This window comes from Callorhinus ursinus, unplaced genomic scaffold, assembly GCF_003265705.2.
Source record: "Callorhinus ursinus isolate GAN/ISIS: 27379988/994484 unplaced genomic scaffold, GSC_fseal_2.0 scaffold15, whole genome shotgun sequence".
NCBI lineage: Eukaryota > Metazoa > Chordata > Mammalia > Carnivora > Otariidae > Callorhinus > Callorhinus ursinus.
This window is the reverse complement of record NW_027397077.1, coordinates 42,133,955-42,156,044: the sequence shown is the minus strand read 5'-3', so window position 1 is coordinate 42,156,044 and position 22,090 is coordinate 42,133,955. Positions and strand designations below refer to the sequence as shown.

General features: G+C 53.5%; 1 protein-coding gene across 4 annotated transcripts in view; it reads right to left on the bottom strand.

Annotated features, from left to right (window-relative positions):
* CAND2 (cullin associated and neddylation dissociated 2 (putative)) overlaps positions 1 to 22,090 on the bottom strand; it is a 33,166-nt gene that overhangs the window by 6,431 nt on the left and 4,645 nt on the right. For all 4 annotated transcript variants that reach the window (XM_073901668.1, XM_025885465.2, XM_073901670.1 and 1 more), the window contains exons 2-13: positions 20,882 to 21,025; positions 18,115 to 18,269; positions 17,308 to 17,431; positions 15,069 to 15,334; positions 13,638 to 13,743; positions 13,321 to 13,463; positions 11,230 to 11,522; positions 9,997 to 10,138; positions 8,167 to 9,669; positions 5,554 to 5,649; positions 2,053 to 2,222; positions 626 to 790 (exon numbers count right to left, since the gene is read on the bottom strand). In XM_073901668.1, the coding sequence (XP_073757769.1) occupies positions 626 to 790; positions 2,053 to 2,222; positions 5,554 to 5,649; positions 8,167 to 9,669; positions 9,997 to 10,138; positions 11,230 to 11,522; positions 13,321 to 13,463; positions 13,638 to 13,743; positions 15,069 to 15,334; positions 17,308 to 17,431; positions 18,115 to 18,269; positions 20,882 to 21,025 (3,307 nt within the window). The remainder of the gene's footprint in view (positions 1 to 625; positions 791 to 2,052; positions 2,223 to 5,553; positions 5,650 to 8,166; positions 9,670 to 9,996; positions 10,139 to 11,229; positions 11,523 to 13,320; positions 13,464 to 13,637; positions 13,744 to 15,068; positions 15,335 to 17,307; positions 17,432 to 18,114; positions 18,270 to 20,881; positions 21,026 to 22,090) is intronic.

Here is a 22,090-nt window from a genome sequence, read left to right as displayed (position 1 = left end):
CTGAACACATTTTTAAGAGTGAGTCCAGAGGCTCTGTTCACGGAGACAGAACTGCTGGGTCAAAGGTGTGTCTAAGAATTCTAAATGTTTCTAGTTACTGCTAAACCATCTTCCAAAGAGCTTGTCCACCGTAGGCTCCTGCCAAAGGTGTTTGAGAGCTTGGCCCTTTTTCTTATTGAAAACGAACAATGCAGAGACATCTGGGTGGCTCAGTCGGTTAAGCATTTGCCTTCCTTCGGCTCAGGTTATGATCCCAGGGTCCCAGGATCAAGCCCTGCATTGGGCTCCCTGCTCAGTGGGGAGCCTGCTTCTCCCTCTCCCTCTGCCGCTCCCCCTGCTCATGCTCTCTGTCAAATAAATAAAATCTTTAAAAAAAAAAAAAAAGAACAATGCAGTTATCTTCATGGGGTGAAGATGGTGGTGACAATAAGAGAAAACGACTTTGTGTCTGCGTCAGAGGGCTGTTGAGGAGATTCCCTGAGTTATGTCCTGCAGGTGCTCAGAACTTCTTCTGGCCCACCATCTGGGGTGGAGAGTGGGGGATAAACAAGCAGTGGGCCCCAGCAGTGCTCGCCTGTCCCCTTGGGACGGGGTGGGCACAGGTCTGGCAGGGGGCCCGTCCTACCCGGATGTCGTAGTGGTCCTTCAGGCCATCCTCCACGTGGTTCAGGAACTCGCAGATGTCCAGCTGGCCCAGGCAGCTCTCAAGCAGCGAGTACATGCACTCAAAGGCTGCCTTCCGCACATCCAGCCCGTCGTCCACCGTGTGCTTAAAGGGCCCCATCTCCACCTGCAGGACGGAAGGATGACGAGGGTTACAGGATGTGACCTCCTTTGGTCCCTGCTGCACACCCCACCTCCCTCATTCAGTACTGTGTTCTGTCCCTGAATCAAGCCTCGTACTCTCAAGTCTCTTGCCTTTGCTGGGCCTGCAATGCCCTTTGATGATAACAGTAACAGGGGCACCTGGGTGGCTGGGTCGGTTTTAAGTGTCCGACTCTTGGTTTCAGCTCAGGTCATGATCTCGTGGTTGCGGGATCGAGCCCCGCATCAGGCTCTACACTGAGCGTGGCATCTGCTTCAGATTCTCTCTCCCTCCACTCGCTCACACTCACCCCCACCTTTCTAAAATAAATAAATAAAATCTTAAAAAAGAAACAGAAACAATAATTATTATGGTCTACTGAGCAGTGATAATGTGTCAGCCACTGTGTGAGTGCTTGACAAATGACATTTTGCTCAAGCATCACAACAGCCCTAGGGAGACGGTGTTAATAACATATGAGGAAACTAAGGCTTAGAGAGGTTAATTAACTTGCCCAGAAACACACAGCTAGTCGGTAGCTGAACAAGAATTAAAAACCCAAGTCTCTGAAGCTTTTAACCACAAGGCTCTGTTCTTAATGGTATGCTCCTTCTCACCCCTCAAAGCCCTGCCTAAATGCCCCCTCTTTGGGGAAACTTTCCGAACCCCTCTAAACACAGTCACTTCCTCCTCAGCAATGCCAGCTGGTTCAGACCATTTTATTATATCATGTGATGACAGCTGTTAAGTCACCTTTAATCTCTGCCCCTTAAATCCTTACTTAAGGATTTAAATCGGTTATATAATTGGCAGAATGGGTGTCTCTATTCCTGAGGAGGCCAAGAGCTCCCTGGTGGCAGACACCATGTCGGGTCCAGCTCTGATCCTGGCACTCTGACACGGGGCTGGCACTCAATGAACACCTGCTGAATGCTGAGTGATAATAAGAAGCACCAACATTTACTGAGGCCGATGGTGGGCCAGAAGAAGTTCTGAGCACCTGCAGGACATAACTCAGGGAATCTCCTCAACAACCCTCTGACGCAGACACAAAGTCGTTTTCTCATTTTGCCTAAGAGAAACTGAGGCTCAGATCAGATTGAATGGTCCTAGGCCCCCGTGCCCAGGGTCACACAACCAGGAAGTGGAGGGGCAGGACTTGACCCAGGCCACAGGTGACCCGAATCCTTGCCACAGCCCCACCAGTCAGGCCCAGGGCTCCCCACTCTGTCCCTCACAGGCTTCACCTCTCGGATGAGGTCCCTGCGGATCTTTGTCTCCTGGTAGAGGAGGGGCAGGATGTCATCCAGCAGGTCCCGGACCAGAGAGGGCTTGTTGTGCACAGCTGAGTTGAAGAAAGCCAGCGTGGCCCGGCGCACGTTCAGGTCTGGGTCCTGCAGGCTCTCCATAAACTCTCCTGATGGAAAGATGAGAGGGGGTGTGTGGGACGGCTCGGGCAAGACACAGACCACCTCCACTCCCTACCTTGGTTATCTGCTGAATGTGAGCTGGGCAGACCTGGCCGCATGGGGGCAAACATGTCCTGAGCATCTACTTTTTTACCAGACACAACAAGTCCTCAGAGCCCAGGTAAGAATGTGAACTAGAGTCTGGCGTGGGTTCAAATCCAGGTTCCGCCACTGCCTAACTATGGGACCTTGGATAGCCTCAAGGTCTTCATCTATAAAATGGGAGTAATAGCAGTACCCATAGTGTAGGACTGTTTTTAAGATTTAAAATGTAGTGATGGGATATGTATTTATATACATTTATATATTTTTTATTATATATAGTATATATTTATTTATATAAATTAAATATATATAATATATCAATACATAGAGGGGCTGGCACAGAGCAAGGATTCTATAAATGGTAACTTGATATTATTATAGATAAGGCTCTTGAAGATCAGAGAGATGAAGAAACTTACACATTCACACAGCACTTCTCTGAGTATACCTTTTTATATAGTTCAGACTTTTTAATAACTGTGTTAATGTTCTACATGCTCTATAAATAAAATCAAGAATGAGGGGAATCCCTTAAAAAAGCACAAAAACAACAACCAACCCCCCCTAACTATATTTCAAATGATTAAGATAACCACCAGGTTATGAAAGAGTAAAACAACTCAACCAAGTAACTTCCAAAGTATTTTGACTAGATGCCCTCAGACTAAAGACAAAAGCCCTATAAACAAATGCTGACTTTTCACAGATATAAAGGTGAGCCATTCTTGGTCTACTTTCTGTGTATTCTAGAACAAATACCTTATAGATAGCAGGAGCTGGGTTTCTCCCTGTAAGAGAAGGGTATGGAATGGGAAGGAAGGAGGCTAGGAGGAACCCTGCAGTGCTGGACTAGAGAGGAGGTAACTCATGTACATGTGTGTCTGTCTGTGTACACTCAGACACACATATACTCCCCAATTCTGTCTGCTGAGAGGGTCTCGCAGCAACAGCACTCCAGTAGCAATGAGCACATCTAGCGTCCAGGTCTTGGGTTCTAAGTACCATTCTCCCCTCAAAGGCATCAGGGCTCCCTGGAGAAATGGCTGATTCCCGAGCTAGGGCAGGAAAGGTTCAAGGTGAGTCTAGAGCATCTTATTGTGCCAAAAAGTAAGGATACGTTTAAAGGATGATGGAAACCTGTCAACAGAACACTGGAACCAGCCTGAAGGGCCCCCATTGGCCACGTCTGAGACAAGCTTGAGAATCAAATAAACGAAGACAGTAATAAATTATAATTCATTGAATGAAACAGGAATCCATGAGTCTATAATGATGTGAATAAATCAATGAATAAATAAATAAGTGGGGGGAGAAGGAAAAGTTCTTCCAGAAAATAGAAGGCAAACTAACAAAAATGAAAGGAATGCTGGAACTGGAAGTCACCATTTGGCAACTGTCAGAAATCACTGAAGCAAGAAAGAAACCACAATGGATGCTGAATGTAGTGGGCAGAAATTTGATGAAGGGGTGCCTGGGTGGCTTAAGCATCTGCCTTTGGCTCAGGTCATGATCTCAGGGTCCTGGGATCAAGCCCCACGTTGGGCTCCCTGCTCAGCAGGGAGTCTGCTTCTCCCTCTTGCTCTGCCTCTCCCCCTGCTTGTTCTCTCTCTCAAATAAATAAATAAAACCTTAAAAAAAAGAAATTTGATGAAGAGGATATTTCAACAGACTCAAAAATACTTACTCATTCCAAAGGGAAAGGTAATTTTAAAGATTTTACTTATTTAAGAGAGAAGTGGGAGAGGGGCAGAGGGAGAGGGAGAGAGTCCCAAGCAGGCTCCAGACTGATTGCGGAGCCCGACGCGGGTCTCGATCCCATGACCCCAGGATCACGACTGGAGCCGAACACCAAGAATCAGTCACCCAACCGACTGTGCTACCCAGGTGCTCCAGGAAAAAGTAATCTTAGAGCAAACTGGAAGTCTCCATCTTAACCAGATGATCAGAGTTACCATCACCAGTCACGGGGCAAACCGCTATCACGTGCCTCCCAATATGATGCACTGGGAAGAACATAAAGTCTTCCAGCAGAGCGAGATTCAAACCAAGAGCTGGCTACCTCTGGCTCCTTGCACTGTGCCCTGCTGGTTCCTAGATTCCCCCATTCTCTCTGAGAACACAGCTATGGGGAAGCTGGCAAGACCTGAGTTCATGTCTCCTCTCTGAGCCTCTGCTTCCTCATCTGTAAGATGTGGCCAGGCCTACATACCATGCAGGGAGCTGTGAGAATGAACCATGGTGAGGTGTATTAAAGGACCTAGCCTTGTACCAGATACACAATGAGAGCTCGAAAACTGGTTCAAACATACAACAACCACCAAACATCCAGGCACAGATCCCTAGGGGGCTGCCAGCCCTGGGCAGGCAGCTTAGGCAAGATGAGGGAAATCGGGACTGGCGGCAGCGTGTGCCCACTGGGTCAGGGGATGGGATGAAGTTGCTGCTGATATTGCTGTGGCTTCCGGACGTGTTCTCCAATCCCGACCGTGGCCATGTCCGCTGACCCCTGGTCTCACACAACAGTGCCCTGGCAAGTGGGGACCAGCACTCCCGTTTTATAGCTCGGGATGAGATGATCTGTCCATGCTCACACAGCCAGAGAGTAGCAGAGCCAGGCTGCCAACCCAAGACTCCCCACACTACACTAGGCTGCGTGGAGGAGGAGGGCCAGACTCCAGTGTGGTCCAGTGACAGGCCTGCAGGCTCCGATCGTTGAATGTCTGCCTTCTCTAGGAAGAGCCTGGTCCTGCAGAGCCCCAAAGAGAGGGCTCACCAATGAAGGCTACTTGGGCTCCTCAAGACACAAGGCTCCTCAGACAGGGGATAAGAGGGGGAACCATGCTCCCCAGCTCCAGTGCAGCCCTACCCAGCTTTGTGCCCGCTGAGGTCAATGCATGTGAGAGGCTGGTGGTTTTCCACTTGCAAGAGCCTGCATGCTCAGGGAGTACCTTCTCCTCAGTAACAGATAGGGTCCCTGAAATAACCTTAGGACCTTACCCCCATTCTACAGAGGAGGAAACTGAGCTCAGAGGTGAGAAGGGGCAGGCTAGGCTCACCCAGCAGTTCAGTGCCAGCACAGGGACTTGAAAGCAGGCCCTGCTGCCCGTCATGGGAGCGAGGTAGCCTCCTTGGTCTCCAACTCCCCTTGGCCCATGTGTAGGAAAAATCAGCCCAGACTCAAAGCCTGGGAGCAGGGACTGAATGGGGCCGGGGGCAGAGGGAAGGGGTGCTCACCGACGAGGCTCCTCAGGAGGGGGTCGATAGGATGGGGCTGGTCAGATACGAGGAACTTGAGCGCTGTGATAACTGTGCTCCGGGTGTGTGGCCCACCTGCAGGACGAGACGCATCAGCTTGGTGAGTGGCAGGGCGGGTCCTGGACACCCACAGGTCCAAAGGTGCCCAAGCTCCCTGCCTCCCTGGGAGACAGAACCGGACCCCTCCCCATTCAAAACACCCATCTTTGGCGAAGTCAATGCTCTCATTTCCCTCGGCAGCCTAAAATTCATCCCTAAATTCTCCCTGCTGTGGCTGACAGAAAAACTGCCAGTTCTCAGGTAACCACACTGCAGGATGCAAACAAGGAACCAAGACAGTGGTCAATCCACAGCCCAAAGGAAGACCTCTGTTCAGGCCTTAGGGCTGCATTCTATTTTTCAGACGCGTTATCTCAATTAATCCTCAGAATGGTCCTGTTAATTAATGGTAAGATAAATAAAAATGTTTCATAAAAATTATTATGAATCTCTATTTCACAGATGAGGAAGAAGACCCAGAAAGGTTAAGTTCACATCTCAGGTCACACAGCAGATCCAAAATTCAATGGCTGATTCTGAGCCTGGCCAGGCCCTCCTCCGCAGGCCTGCATCCTCCAAGCAGGGGGCAGGTGTGTTCAGGCAAACTGAAGGCCAAAGGGATTCCAACAGAGTTCAGAACACCCCCTAAGCTTGGTAATGGAGAAGTCACTTAATTTTACTTTTCAGCTGGCTGAGTAGAGAAGGTGAAGAAAGGGAAGGGAATATACCTCCTATTATGTTGTGAAAGAAACAAACCAGAGCTGCTTGCTCCTCTCCTCCCCCAGCACACAACAGTGATGGGTTAAGGTTGTTTCCATCACATAGATTTTACATTAGAGACTCAGGAAAAAAGTTTACATTTTGGTGCCAGGGTGTGAATAAGGGAAAGAGTTAGTGACTTTAGACTTGCAGCTTTTTCCCTCTTACTCTATCTTGACTGGCCCCTGAGAAGATTCAGGGTGGCTGATGAAGACATGGACAATAGAACAGCATTGAGTGAACTTAAAATGAGAAAAATGGGGTGCCCGGGTGGCTCAGTCATTAAGCGTCTGCCTTCGGCTCGGGTCATGGTCCCAGGGTCCTGGAATCAAGCCCCACATCGGGCTCCCTGCTCGGCGGGAAGCCTGCTCTCCCTCTCCCACTCCCCCTGCTTGTGTTCCCTCTCTCGCTGTCTGTCAAACAAATAAATAAAATCTTAAAACAAATAAATAAATAAATAAAATTAAAATAAAATGAGAAAAATGATGGGGCGCCTGGGTGGCACAGTCAGTTAAGTGTCCAGCTCTTGGTTTCGGCTCAGGTCATGATCTCAGGGTCGTGGGATCGAGCCCTGCCATCGGGCTCCCGGCTCCAGTGGGGGAAGTCTGCTTAAGATTCTCCCTCTCCTTCTCCCTCTGTGCACACGCTCTCTTCGCTCTAAAAAAGAAATCCTTTTTAAAAATAATTAATTAAGAAATAAAATGAAAAAAATGAGGCCGAGGGAAAATACAGGCAGGAAAGTGAGAGGAAGACTAGAGTGAGGGCAGGGAGAGCCAGCTAGGAAGTCCCACAGACTTGCTAGAAGCAGGCCACGAATCTGGCTCCAAGCTTCCAGGCGGCTAACTAGGAAATGTGACTGGTTCGCTGGCTCAACAGCGTGCATGAGGCAGAAACAAATCGGAGCCTGGAAATGGCAGAGCCATTCCAAGCTCATCCCAAGACTCTGGCCTCTCAAGGTTCCTCGTGAAGAGCCCTGTGAGCGTCACAGGCAATGTCCTTGATACGTTCTTCTGTCCACACAGTCATTGGTGCGGGCCACAGAGCTGTGGCTTCTAAACACAGCAGCCCAGTAAGGGCCTAACTGGAATCCCTAACAGAGCAATGATAGCAGTTACTCACTTAGTATAAATTACATACCACGTACGATACACCCAGCACTTTGCCTGCATTCTGCCAATGAATACACCCACTGACCCTATCAGTGGGCCAGCGGACCAGCTCAAGGTCTACAGGCCTTTCCTTCTCAGGGGCTTTCACTTGCCCAAGAGCCCCCCAGTCCCACCTGTCTGCTTTCTCCCTCCCTGGGCTTCGGAACGCCCTGACATGGCCTTGCCTGACCACACAAAACCTGCCCCCGGTTTTTGCCGGACCCTCCCCAAACCACCAGGGTATGGTACCCAGTCCTGGTCTACACTGACATTTGTTCCCGGCTCCAACCAGCCCGAGAGAGCTACGCTCTCTGCAGACAAAAAACTGATTTTATTAACCTTCACCCGGAGCATGAGGCTACGGTCCACATCAAGGAGTATGAAAGTGGCATCACGAAAGGTTTATTTTTTGAGGGGACATATTAAGATACTAAGGATTCTCTCTCCTCCATCCCAGAGAGTCCCCCAGGAGGAGGCCTCAAGTCTCTGGAAACACTGTGTTTTCTCATGGATCCTCTGCCTTTACCTTATCCACACCGTGACTCTCCAACCCAGTGGTTTGAATTAGCTTGCTCTGAGTGGGCCGCTCAGACGCAAACTGCCTACTTCCGACCTGGACTGCCTTTGCCCACACCTGTGCCCCTACCTGCAGCGAGCTGCTTCCGGAATCGGGGCAGAAGGAACGGAGGGTTCACGAGAACCAGCTTGCCGATGCACTCAGCCACCACCCCCCGGGTGCCCTCCTCGGCGCCCTCACAGCGTTGGAAGAGCAGGGCCCAGATGTCCTCAGCATAGGGCTTCAGGCTGTCAGGCTGGGCGGCCCCCAGGGCCTCCCTGAGCGAGTGCAGCAGCAGGTACTGCCGCCGGGGCTCAGCCTCGATCTGCCCCAGCAGGAAGGGCAGGAAGTCGGGTAGGTTCCCGGCGCCCACGCGGCCCAGCGCATAGGACGCAGCCGCCCTCACGTCCTCACTGGGTGACCCCAAGGCTTCCAGGAGCACTGCCTTCAGCTCCCGCTGGGGGCCTGGCCCGGCCACCTGGCCCACCTCAGCCAGCGACAGGAACGCCAGGACCTTGACCCCTGTGCTGGAGTGGGGTGACCTGGCATCGCAGACCAGGCGGTTTGCCGTGCCTGCCGCCTCCTGGGGACAGGCGGCCGCGAGGGCTGCCACACAGCGAGCCAGAGAGTGAAACACCTGCTTGTGCAAGCCTGGCCCCCCCTCCGCAGCCTGGTCATAGACAGGTGCCGTGAGCATGAGGATGAGCTCCTCGTAGTCCACGCACGGGGGGCGGGTCCCCACAAGGGCCTGCAGGAAGCCTTCGGCAGCGGCCAGCACACTGGCGGGCAATAGGGGCGAGCGCAGCAACCGCAGCAGCTCCGAGAGCACGGGGCCGCTGACCTTGGCCAGAGAGGCCGGCTGGGCCTGGGTCACCGTGGCAAGGAAGTCCACGGCCAGCTGGGCCACATGCATGTCGCTCTCACTGACCAGGGCAGGCAGCTCGGCCAGCACAGCTTGCACGGCAGCTGGCGGGAGGCTAAGTCCCTGGCTCTGGGCCAGCGCGTCCAGGGCGGCCAGCGTGGCCAGCCGCAGCGCCCGCTGGTTCTTCCGCAGGAACGAGGCCAGAATGGGCAGTGCCTCAGCCACGACGGGCTGCAGGTCAAGCCGCAACGGGGACACGGCCACCAGCGTCAGCGCCTTGACAGCAGGCAGCCGGGTGATCTCATTCCGCAGGCGGTCCAGGAGGAGCAACAGTGACGGCCCTAGGTTGTCACCGAGCCGGTCACCCAGGTGGGCCACGAGGTGGGCCATGCAGGCGATGGCGCGCTCCTTCACCTCCTGGTCCAGGTCAGTGGCACGGAGCCGTGCCAGGGTGGCCGCAGACATCTCTCCAACGTATGGTTCGGGGTCCAGCGTCCGAGGCCTGTCCAGGGGCCACAGGGCCCGCACCAGCTCCTGGAGCACCAGCAGGGCCTCGGCCGCGATCTTGTAGAAAGGGTCAGCCACGCAGGCCGTCACAGGTGGCAGGAGAGTCGGCAGGTGTGAGTGGAAGGCCTCGGCTGGCTCTGTGCCCAGCAGCCCCTGTAGGAAGGCCAGGGCGTCCATCCGGATAGTTGAAGAGCTGGAATGGTCCACCAGAGAGAAGACAATGCCTGTGGGGGGGGTTCAAAGGTTATGGGGCCACAGGCAGTCCCTGGATATGAGGGTGGAGCACCTGCAGGCATCTGAGCTGGACCCAGACCCCTAGGCTCTTAGGCTGCAGATTCTGAAAGGTCAGAGCTTGGCCAGGGCAGAGGGACACAAGGCCAGGAAACCCCTCGGAAACCAGGACATAGGGCCTGTACCCCAGCTTTGTTCTCACTGCTGGCAGTGGGGAACCACCGTAGGTTGCTGAGCGGGGGTACCCACGGGGATTGAGGCCTGGGGTCGGGTTCTGGAAGAGCCCAGGGCAGCAGATACCTGGCTGCAGTCCATCCTACCTGCTACCAGCACGGGCATGTGCTCTGCCAGGCTGCCAGGGAGGACGCCCGCCAGCTCTGTGAGGAGGCTGAAGCAGCCCTGGCGGGCCCTGATGCTCCGATCCTTAAGCTGCCGCTGCAGGGCCTTGATCACAAGAGGCACCTATGGGCAGTTTGCAGGGGATCAGTGACTAGTCAGGAAACTTGGCTGTCCCACCCAGTACTGGGGGGCTTTGCCCAGGCACAGACCCATGGAGGACCCCCGGTGTGAGAGGATTGCTCCAGCCCCAGCTTTCCACCACACACTCCACACCAGGCACTCTGCGGTCGGTCCTGTTCCTGGGCCCTCTTTACAGACGGGGAGCAGGTCAGAGAGATGAAGTGACTTGCTCCAGGCTACCCAAGGCAGTCTGGCTCTCACCCCTACACTCCTTGATGGGGAAGCACTGAGGCCCTTTTCCCTTCCCTGGCTAGATTCTCTCCCCAGAGGAGCCCAGTTGGTCCCCGAGCTTAGATGCCAGTGAAGCAAAGACTCCCGATCTACATCTCCAATGTTGACTCGTGTGCTCGCCGCCCGCCGGACCTCTCAACGTGGGCATCCAAGGACCTCCCACATAAATGTCCAGAACAGAACTCTAAGTATTCTCTTCACAGTGGCATGGAGCAGCAGTTCATGCTTTAGCCAGAGCCTGGCAATCACATGACACCTTCCGGTCCTTCACCCTCCACATCTAATCCGTCAGCAAGACCCAAAAACTACCCCTCCAGTCTGACCAATCCTCTTTCCCCTATGCCCAGCCCACAGCACCATCCCTCCCACTTGGACAACTACCATGGCCTCCTGCTGGCCTCCGGCAGCTACTCTTCCTGCCCTATTACACTCCATTCCCCGTATAGCAGCCAGAGTGAGCTCCTTCAAATGGGAATGGGATCCCATAATTCCCCTCCTGTGGCTTCTAGGTCCTTAGAATAAAACTCCTTCTGGGGGGGGGGGGGGGCCGGGCCAGAAGCCCTATTTGTGCTATCTATCTGTGTGGTCCTGGGGCCAGGGCTTCACCTGCCATGCTCCCCGCTGGGCCTCAACACCTACCACAGGGCCAGGCACAATCAGGGCTCGGGGCACACACTTCAGTGGCTGGACAGATGGTGGGGCAGTGGAAGGATGGGAAGGCAGACGGATGGGAGGGTGAACAGGTGGGAGGGTGAGTCATGAGTTGGGGAGTGAGGGTGGGAGACAGGAGGAGGCGTGCCCACCTGGCCGCGCAGCGCATGGAGGTTGCTGCCCGTTTGGGTGGGCTCCTCCATGGACTCCAGCCACCCCTTTGGGGGTCGTGTCTGCCGCAGCAGCACAATGTAAGCCCCGAAGACATCAGCCTTGACGTTCTCCTCGCGTTCCTTGAAGCGGCAGATGAGCGCAGGCGCCAGGGTGCCGTGGAAGTCAGGCAGCAGGTCGGGCCGAGAGCCAATCAAGGCTGCCATGCACTTGGCCGCGGCCCGACGCACCTTCCAGCTCATGTCATCATCATCACTGTACTCGTCCTCACTCTCTGGGGCAGGAACAGGAAACCCATGGAGCCCTGAGCATGGCAGCCTGGCCCCACCCAGGCTGTCTCCCAGGATCGGGCAGGGAGGAGGGAGCCAGGCCTGTTTCAACCTTTGTTGACTATTTACAGGCTGTTGGGAGTGTTACCTGCCATTTCATGAACACCTACTGTGTGCCAGAGGGAATGCCAAGCACCTCAGATCCACAACCTCATTTGAGCCTCACAACTACCTTGTGAGACAGGGGTTATTTTCCCTCTGTAGAGATGTGGAAACTGGGGGGAATGGCTCACCCCATGTTACATGAGCAGGGATATAGCTGGAGTTAGGCCAGGCTCCTCCCTTTGCCCCCAGACCCTTCACTGTTTTGCCTACATCAGGGACAAAACTAACTTCCAAGTCGTTAGTGAGGATTTCAGAGAATCCACTTGGGGCACAAAATACATCCTTTGGTCAGAACTGACTGGGTGATGTTTCACTTATTGGGATTCCAGAAGGGAGAGGTGACAGGCCTCCCTCTGACCTCCTCCCCACCCACCCCCCCACCAGCCTCTCAAGTCCTGATTCTGGCTTCCAGGCAGGACTACTAACAATGAAAAGCTGTGTTTATGAGGCTTTCTACTCTCCAAGCTCCCCTGAGAGAACAGAGCTCATCAAGTCTTCACCACACCTCAGGAATGAGGGCGCCGTGAGCCCCATTTTATAGACGACAAGAATTAGGCTCAGAGAGGGTGAGACTCTCCTGAGGACACACAGCTAGGAAACAACAGAGCTGAGATTCAGGCCCACAGGGCCCACCCATACACCTGGGGAGACGCACATGAGGCTAAAAAGGGGACGGTCCTAACTAGGGACACCACCAGGCACAGACCCAGAGGCCAGTGTGTTCTTTCTACCCGTGCCACTCTGTAGATGACTCAGACTTGCAGAGCACTGGCGCCTGGAGAAGCCACAGTGGGCCATGTGGATGGTCCCATGGATATGTCCTGTCGCCAGAGCAGATGTCCTCTGATGGACTGTGGTTTGTTACCTCCACCCTACGCCACCCAGGAAGAAACATCCACAGCTCCAGGCTACTGGCAAGAAAATGCCCATTCTCCCTGACTTGGTGCTCGAGGCCCCAACACGCCTGTCCAATCTCATCTCCCACCATCCCATCTTATTCTGAGTACCCCACCAGGTCCTAAGTCCCTCTCCTCCATCAATGCCCTGCTTCTAAGGCCCAGGGCCAGCAGTCTGAGTGACAGGTAGGACCATGGGCACAGAAGGAAGGCAGCCACTGCATCCGTTCCCCAACCAGGTATCTCTCTCCCCGTTAGTACCTATCATTCCACCATTAGCGCTTCACTCTGCTGGGTGAAAGCATCATCTCTTGGAAGCCACTACTAAGCAGACATAGAGATGGCAGCATAGAAGTGGGGGCTCCAAGGCCCAGTTTTGCCAACTTCCCAGCTGTGTCATTTCAGGCAGATCTCTTCCCTAAATCTGGGTTTCCTTGTCTGAAATATGGGGATAATAACAAGCAGTGGTTTTCTAGAGTTCTTGGAAGGAGCATGAAACGAGAATGCTCAGGACACTAGTAGATGTTCCATAAATGATAGCAATTACCACTATCATTACCTGGATCTGTGCACAGGGTGGGGACCTTGGGGAACCCAGATCACAGAGGGCAGGGCTGGAGACTGAGGAAGAGTTAAGATCAGGATGGGGGTGCCAGATGTGTCTTTGGCTGGGGGGTGAGGTATCCCAGGAAAGCGGCACCCATTTCTGCCTTCCAGCCCCAATGACAAGTTGGCCACCCACCTTGCTCACTGAATTCATTATCTTCTGTCTCCATCTGCTCCTCATCCCCGTCACTGTCGTAGTTATAGTTCGGGTCATGCTTCAAGTACTGGAGGCAGAGGCTGGTCACGCTGGGCACGTGAGGACCCATCTCCTTGGGGCACCTGTGGGGCGGGATAGGGGAGGCTCAGCTGGACAGGCAGGAGAGGGCAGGGGGCTGGCCCAGGGCTGAGTCCTGAGATCATACTGCTTCGAAGCCAGCATCGTGCCCCACCCCTGCCGCCAACTTCCCAAAGAAACCCTGGGCCCCAGTCTCCTGGCACGCGCACTGCACCTACTTCCTCAGGAAGGCCTCAAAGGCCTGGAGGCAGGACTCCCGGAGCTCATCGTCATCCAGGTTGCAGAACTCCTCCACCAGGGGCACCAGGCGGTCCAGGTGGGCGCCTACAGGGCCGGGTGTGTCACTGAGGGCAGGTCAGACCCTTTCCCAGGCTCCCTCAGCCCACAGCACTCAACCTGTCCCTGCACTTGCAGCCCTGAACACTGCAAACTCCACTCAGTGGCTTCAGAGTCAAGCAGATGTCAAGGTTCTAGCCTTGTCTCCGCCACCTGTGAGCTACGCGACCTCGGGCACACCACAACCACTTCTCTGACCTAGTCTACTCATCCTTCCAGTAGCGATAACAATGCCTACCAGGCAGAGATTTGGGTGAGGATTAATGACATGATGCACATAAAGAGCTCCACCTGGAGCAGGGCAGGCCCTAAAGTAGCATGTCGCTGAAACTTACTCATGTCCTCATCTTTCTGGCACTAGATTGTAGCCCTGGATGGGAAACATGGAAATGCAGGTACTCCCTTATGCAACAGGCAGGGGCACCTCTTGGTGCTTTAAAGGGTTCTATCCTAGCTCTTCTCCAGTCACAGGCTTCCCCATTTTCCTGCCCAACTGACCATGAACCTAGTCTGGTCCTGTTCAGGCTCCCTCATGGGTTCATACTCCCAAGAGTGACCAACGGTGGCTGTTGTTTGAGGGGGGATGCGGACAGAGCATGGACTTCGGGGTGGGGTCCCCGAGTGTGTTCATAAAATCCCTTACAGTGAGAGAGCCAGAGGGGAAAGAGGGGCAGACCGTGGCCAAGTCTGCCCATACTGGCTTGTTCTAGCCCAGAACTCCGAGGTGCTTGAAAATAAATTCAAACCTGCAGGATTCCATTTCTATAAAATTCATCTCTGGTGACAGAAAGCTGCCCAGTGCTTGCCTGGAGTGGGGCAGGGGGAAGGATGGACTGCAAAAGGGCACAAGGGCACTTTTGGGGGGTGATGGAAATGTTCTACATATTGATTGAGGTACTTCCACAGCTGTACGCAAAGGTCAAACACACTTAACTGTGCACTTTAAGTTGTACAGTTTATTTTATGTACATTATGCCCCAATAAAAATTTTTAAAAATTCAAACCTGGCTTCTGGGTTCTTATATCTGCCAAAGTAGGAAGATAGAACATAATGTATTTAAGTTTGGTGGCAGCACGAAGAGCTCAGGGTCCACCCACAGCCTCCCAAGCTCTGCCTCCTGCTCCCAGGCGTCCCTTACCTGGAAGGTGGCTGACACTCATGCCCTGCCCCCTACTCTCAGCTCGGGCCCCCCCCCCCCCAAGCTCCTCCCTGCATCAGCCGCGCTCCCTCACCTAGGAGGCCGCCCACCCCAGGCTCCGCAGCACCTCCCCACCTCGGCCCCGCCCCTTGCGGAGGGGCTCCACCCCCTTACCGAGGCGGTGGCCTGCCTGCCGGCCGACGCTACCCAGACATTGGATCAGAGTGCGGATGGCGGCGGGGCTGGCGGGTGCACGCGGGCCGGGCAGCCGATCCAGCAGGTGGTCCGCGAGCTCCACGAAGAGGTCGGTGTTGCAGGCGGCCGCCAGGTGGCCCAGTGCCCCAACAGCCCGCTTGCGCACGGCCAGGCGTGGGCTGCTCAGCTGCGGCAGCAGACAGTGCAGGAGGCTGGCGTGGAAGGCACCCAGAGGGGCGCCCAGCCTGGGGAGTCGGAGGGGATGTCGGACGGGGCCCACCCAGCGGGGAGCCTGGACCAGGCACCTCTCCTCCTCTCCCCATCCTCTCCAGGCCTCCTCCCCGGAATTATGACAACCCAATGACCCTTGGTAAATGGAAAGGCGCCCTGCAACTGTGTGGAGTATTCATTTATTTATTATAACACAAGAGAAAGCAGAGAGGGGAAGGGACTTTCTCAAGACCACTCAGCCAAGAAATTCAAGGCCAGGACTTGAATCCAGATGTCCAGGTTGCTAGCCTGGGGAGAAGGCTTGATGGTAATGGAGTGTGGGGGACTCCAGTGGGGCTGATTTCCTGGCAGTCTGGGCTTTGCCTCCTAGGCACACTCTACACACACACACACACACACACCCTGTCAATCCATCCCCTTCACTGAGATCACAGTGATTTTAGACAAGTCTACCTCTGACCTGGTCAATCCTCTGCCTAACTCCTTCAGTGGCTCCCCAGTGCTCTTTGGATAAGCTGGGCTCTAGGCTTAAGGCAAGAGGCAAAACTAGAGAATGGCTTCTGCACAGGGAGAATGCAGCCCCCTACCCACCTTAGCAGTCTCTGTCTTCATCTTCAAAACCAGGCTTGTGCATTTTCTGTCCCATACATATGCTGAGACTTTTCTCACTCTACACAAACACATTGGCCTCACACTCCCATGTCCAGCCCAGCTCTCTCTCCTGGATTTCATTTCTTTATTTGTTTGTTCACCTACTATGTCACAGGGCCTGTGCTGGAAGCTTGGGTAAGATTAGACTGGCCCTAGAGCCTGCCCTCATGGAGTCTTTGGTTGAGTGGGTGCCTCCCAGGCACCTCTGATGCAACATGCCTCAAATGAACCCATCACCTTCCTCCCCACAACCTGCTCCTGTTCCCAGAGTGCACCCCACCACAGCCAATGGCCCTGTGTGTGTGCCCCCCAGTCAGTAAAGCCGGACCCCTGGGTGTCACCTCTGAGTTTTTGCCCCTCACCCACCCCAAATCCTGTGGAGTCTATCTTCTAAATACAACCTGAGTGCACCTGCCTGCAGAAGCCTCCTAACCAGTCTCCCTGCCCATTCAAACCCTGCCATCTACCGTGCACATGGCAGAGAAGTCTGAAACACACAAATATGCACAAGGCATTCCTTGACCCCTGCCCTGACCCCCACCCCCACTCCTCACACATCCAGTGTCAGCCTTAGTCACCCACCCTGCAGCTCCTGCTCAGCCCTCAGCCTCATCTCTCCACACCAGCCTCTCCACATTACACCCCAGCCCCACGCTGTCTCCCCCAGAAACCGAGGGCAGTCTCTCTCTCCAGTGTCCCCCTTATGCCCAACCGATCCTGGCCAAGTCCTGCCCATCCTTGAAGGCTCAGCTAGCAGGACCCTCTCAAGGAAAGTTCCCTACCCCCAGCTCCTCCTATGAGCTCCTAAAGGCTCTGCTCTTTTCCTTACTGTTGTTCTTATCCACTTAGTTTATGTTATCTGTGAGCCCAAGACCCATCCAATTCCATATTCCCAGCACCAGTTCAACATCTGACATTTTTCTGGGTCACAGAGTAGGTGTTCAAGTCTTGGGAGGTTGAATGAATAAACAGTTTTAAAATGTACAGTGTAATTTAAAACAAAGGCCCAGCTCTGCCCAAAAGAATAAAAAGACAAAGAAGGGGATGAGGGAGAGGATGAACACACACAGGCTTCCAGGCTTGGAGAGACCTGAATTCAAACCCCAGGTTCTGCCATTTACTGTTACCTTGGTACTGACAGTGTGACCTTGGGCGGGGCTCAGAGACTATAGAATTGCGATGGAGGAGTTCTCCTTCGCAGGGCTGCTAGGACACTTAAGGAGCACCAAGCACAGAGCCTGGTGTGCAGTTAAGTGCTGGTTCTGTGGATCTGAATCCCTCTCTGCCCCCATGTTGCCCTTCCCCGGTCCTCCTTGCTCAGGGTGGCCTCCCCCACCTGCTCAGCATGTCAGAGAGGATGTCCAGGGCTTCCAACTGCACAGCCACATCCTCTTGCTGGGCGATGGCACTGGTGAGCTGGCCGGTGATCTTCCGGCACACGTTGGTAGCCAGGCCAGAGCCTGCACAGAGCACAAAGATGGCACAGTGAGGCCCAGGGCTGGCCACCACCTCTGGTCGGCCCTTGCTCTCGTTATATTCCTGAGCCTACATCCCCGAGAATCCAGCTGACCCTGGCCTTGAGTGGTCCAAGGTTTGACCCAGAGTCTGACTGAACTAAAGGGGACAGCCAGGGAAGCTGAAGAATTGGTGGCTGACTCACCCCACACCTGGCCCCTCTGCCTTCCACCTGCTAACTAGGGAGGCAGGGAATGCTCCCTGCCTAGACTCCCTTGCTGCTAGCAGGGGCCAAGTGACCCTGTTCTGGCCAGTGAGATATAGGTCAAAGCCTTCTGAGGGCTTCTGAGGAAACATGTGCTTTTCTTAAAAGAGGCAGAGACCTTACCCCTGTCCTAGTTGAGCTGCTAAATGAATTGCTGCAAAAATGGGATGGCTGATCCCTCCAGAATTCTGTCAGAAAAGCAACCCCATACTCCCTTAAACTGTCATTAGTTAGATTTTTGTTCCTGACAGCTAAAGCATTCCTGACACAGAGCCAGGAACTTAAACAGAAGCTGGGTCTGAATTCTCTGCCATTCACTAGCTGGATGGCATTAGTAAGTACCTTCACCTCTCTGGGCCCCAGTCTCTTTAATCATAAAGTAGGACAGATAATGACAGTGCCTAATCCCTGGGACCTGGGTACCTGTAGCTGCAGGGGGGAGCTCCGACAGGACAGTCTTGAGGCCGATGCCAGCAATGTCTCGGAGCTGCTCCTTATCTGACCGCATGTTGGCACAGAGGGCATCCACGATGGTCTCCACCTGGTACTCCTTCACTTTGCCCACCAGAGGACCCAGGCTGAGCAAGGAGGGAAGGAGGGTGTCCAAAAACCCCAGGCTCAGCCTGAGTCATGCCGCTCCTTAGGTCCCCCTCCAGTCCATGGGGCCACATGTGCAGAGGAAAAGGCCCCAGATTGACAGGGGACTCCTTATTTTGCCAGAAAGACAGGCACCCTCTGGCTCTGCCAACATCGTTCCTGGCACCTCCCAAACCTGCACCTCCTCCTGGGTTTTGCATGTCAGTATATGGCCAAACCCCTGAACCCAGTAACCTCAGCTAGAAACCAAGGAATGCCCAAGAGGTTCTCAAACTTGAGCATGTATCAGAATTCTCTTGGAGGACTTGTTAAAACAGATTTCTGGACCCCACCCCACATTTTTAGATTCAGGAGGTCTAGGTGGGGCCTGAGAATTTAAATTTCTAGCAAGTTCTCAGTGGATGCTGATACTGGTGGTCCAGGGACCACACTCTGAGAACCTCTGCCTTAGAGCCTTGCTTTGCCGATCATAGTCACAGATCAGCTTCAGAAGCATCACCAGCATCACCTGGAACTTGTCAGAAATGCAGACTCTCAGGTCCTACCCTAGAGCTACTGAACCAGCATCTGCAGTTCAACAAAGGCCCCAGGTGATATGAAGCCACATTAAAGTTTAAAAACAGCTGTACTAGACACATTAATTCTTAGCCTTAACTGTGCATTGCCATCACCTGGGGCGTTTAAAAAGCTGTCACCTGGGTGCTAACCCCAGAGAATCTGAGTTCATTGGTTTTCAGGTGTGGCCTGGACATTGCGAGTTTGTTTTTGTTTTGTTTTGTTTTTTAATTCCCTAGGTAATTCTAACATGCAGTTAAGATTGAGAACCTCTGACCTAAATGAATTCTGGGATGTGGGTGTGCATTCGAGTGCAGATTCCCAGGTGCTACCTTCTCATCTGCCCACCTCAGACTCCTCCCTCCACCCCTCCTGCTCCTGAGTCCGAATCCCTGCTGGGGAATACATAGCTTTAACCAGGGTCCCAGGGAACTGCAATGCATACCAGTTTGTAAACCGTGGCTCTCTTTTGACGGTTTTCGACATCAACTCTTCTAGCCAAGTACTCATGAGGTTCCCCCCACTTTCTGCCTCCTATAGGTTCTGATTGGGGTGTAGTGCCCTCCGGAGAGTTCTGGAAATTTATGGGGGCCTTTTTTTGGTCATAACTAATGAGATGTCACTTTTGGCTTTTATTTGGGGGCGGGGGGGGTAGTACACGTGGCTGGGAAAGGCAATATTGTAAAACAAAACATGTTCCATGTCCTGCTGGAGTTTCTAACACCCCACTGGGCATTTGCATAGGAAAAAAAACCTTTCCATAATTATCTAAGTCCAAAATCTAATTTCAATTTACATATAAACACAAAGCACTTTTTATACTATTTTAATAGGCTCTAAATTTCCCAAGAATATAACTATCCAGTAAATTGAAGGAAGACTGTACTTTGTTTTCCGGAAAACTACCAGGAGATGTTGGCCATTTCGGAAAATCTCACCACTGATGGAGAAAATCAGCACCACAGTGCTGCTTGTGGGAGCTGAGTCCTCAACATCCACACCTGTTTCTACCTGCCAAGTACCACGGCACCCACAAGTGAGCCTACATTTAGTGTAGGTTTCATGAGAAATAATGACTTTATTATCCCTTCAGTCAAGGTGCCCGAGCATTCACATACTGGAACACACACTACCGTACTATTGGTTCTGCTGGTGGGAAACCACCATCCACCCTATCTCTACCGCATGGCCAGAGAGCTGCTTCCAGACTACAAACATGACCATGTCATGTTCCTGCATAAAACTACTGGATTCCCTCTGCTCTTGGGATCAAGTTGAAATTCATTAAGACGGCACAGAATGCCTGGGCCCAGCTCACAGAGTGCTGTTCCACAGGCAATGCCCCAATTCTCTGTTGACTGTGGACCCCTGCCGTTCCTCAGTCCTCCACCCACCCACACACACGTGTGCCCTGCACATACCTCATCTTGTTTTTTTAGCTCTAAAGGTAACTGGCCAAGGTCTCAGGACTGCAACCTCAGGGTGCATAGGGCAAAGGCTTTTGGGGGCCCCCCTGACCCTTCAGCCCTCACTCCTTTTGCATGCCAGCGTGACCTTCCAGCTGCCAGTACCTGCATCTGCGCCTGAGGGCTTTCTCTGGCTGGCGGGGTCAACCCTCCACGCTACCCACTACGCCGGGAGCAGCACTCAACCAGACTGACAGTGCGCACGTGGAACACTCCCCAGGGCCTGTCCTACACTGTGCCCCAAAGGCCCCCAGTAGGGTTAAGCTCCATTTGCCCACAGAAGTAACTTGCTTGATCTTCCACACATTATTGGCTTTCTTCCTTCCCTACCTCACTTCCCTATTCCCCTACTGGAGTTTTCTGGGATCACTTCCCAAATAAACTCACACTTGAATCCGTCACTGGGTCTATTTCTGGGGGAATCCAGACCAAGGCACTGTCCAACTCCCCCGGGGTTTGAGGGGGGTGCTCACAGCAACTACTCTCTCAGAGACGGTACCCCAAAGGGGCAGGAGCCCATGGGGCTCTCTCACACCCGGCCTTGCCCTGCCCCCACTAAGGCCAACACTCACCACTTGACGGCCAGGTTCTGCACCTCACCGTTCTTGTCCTCCAGCAGCCTGAGCAGCATCTTCACCACCTTGCGCTCGCTGTCCTCGTCCAGCTGGATGGAGTCCTTCTGCAGCTCCAACATCAGGTCACTGGTGGCCATGAACCTGGGCAGGAGAGCAGAGGAGGACTACTGAGCAGCTCCTGGGCCCCAGTGTTCTGGGAAGTTTCTTAGAGTTCCCCCAGAAGCAGACCTCAATACAAAGATTCAAGGGCAAGTGGATTATCTGGGCTGGAGGCTCAGTCGGGCCACCACCAGGAGACCAATGGGTGAGATACCAACTGCCACATCGTGGCAGACCAGGAGTGGTGCGGCACGCTGGCTAAACGCTGAGCGCTTGGAGTTTGGAGGCTCCTGCTTTTACCACTCATGTAAATGCGAACTTGGACAAGTCACTTCACCTCTCTGAGCCCTACTTTACCTGTCAGAAAAATGGGGATAAGAACAGCACCTGCCTTGTGGGGTTATATGGGAGTTAAAACGAAATAACGTATGTGATGCACTGAGCACACAGTGAGCACTCAGGAAGTAGCACCACCGTTATTTTAATGGCGTGTTACGTCATTCACCTCATTCATGCTAGAAGGTCGAACAGAAACCTCTCTACCAGACAGGTGGAGTGGGGCTAGCCCTGCCCACCTCCACCTCAGAGAACCCACTAAGCCCCTGCCTTTAGACCAGTGGTTCTCAAACTGTAGCTGGCATCAGAATCACCTGCAGGGCCTGTTAGACACTGGTGGGTCCCACCCCCAAGGTTTCTGGAATCAGGTTTGACCTGGAGTCCAAGAATTTGCATCTTTTTTTTTTTTTTTTAGAGATTTTATTTGAGAGAGAGAGCGCAAGCAGAGGGAGAGGGAGAAGCAGGCTGCCCGCTGAGCAGGGAGCCCGAGGCAGGGCGCTCAGTCCCAGGACCCTGGGATCATGACCTGAGCCAAAGGCAGACCCTTAACAGTCTGAGCCACCCAGGCGCCCCAGGAATCTTTATTTCTAACAAGTCCCTGAGGGGCAGGGACTACACTCTGAGAACTCCTGCCCTAGGCCATGCTGATGGGCTGCAAGCATATCTTAGACACTGATGTCAACAGCTGGCCAGTCCCCAATCACGGCTCCACCCCAGGGTGGCAGGTGGGCAGATCCATGTGGCCTGATACCGTGTCCTGGGGCATTAGAA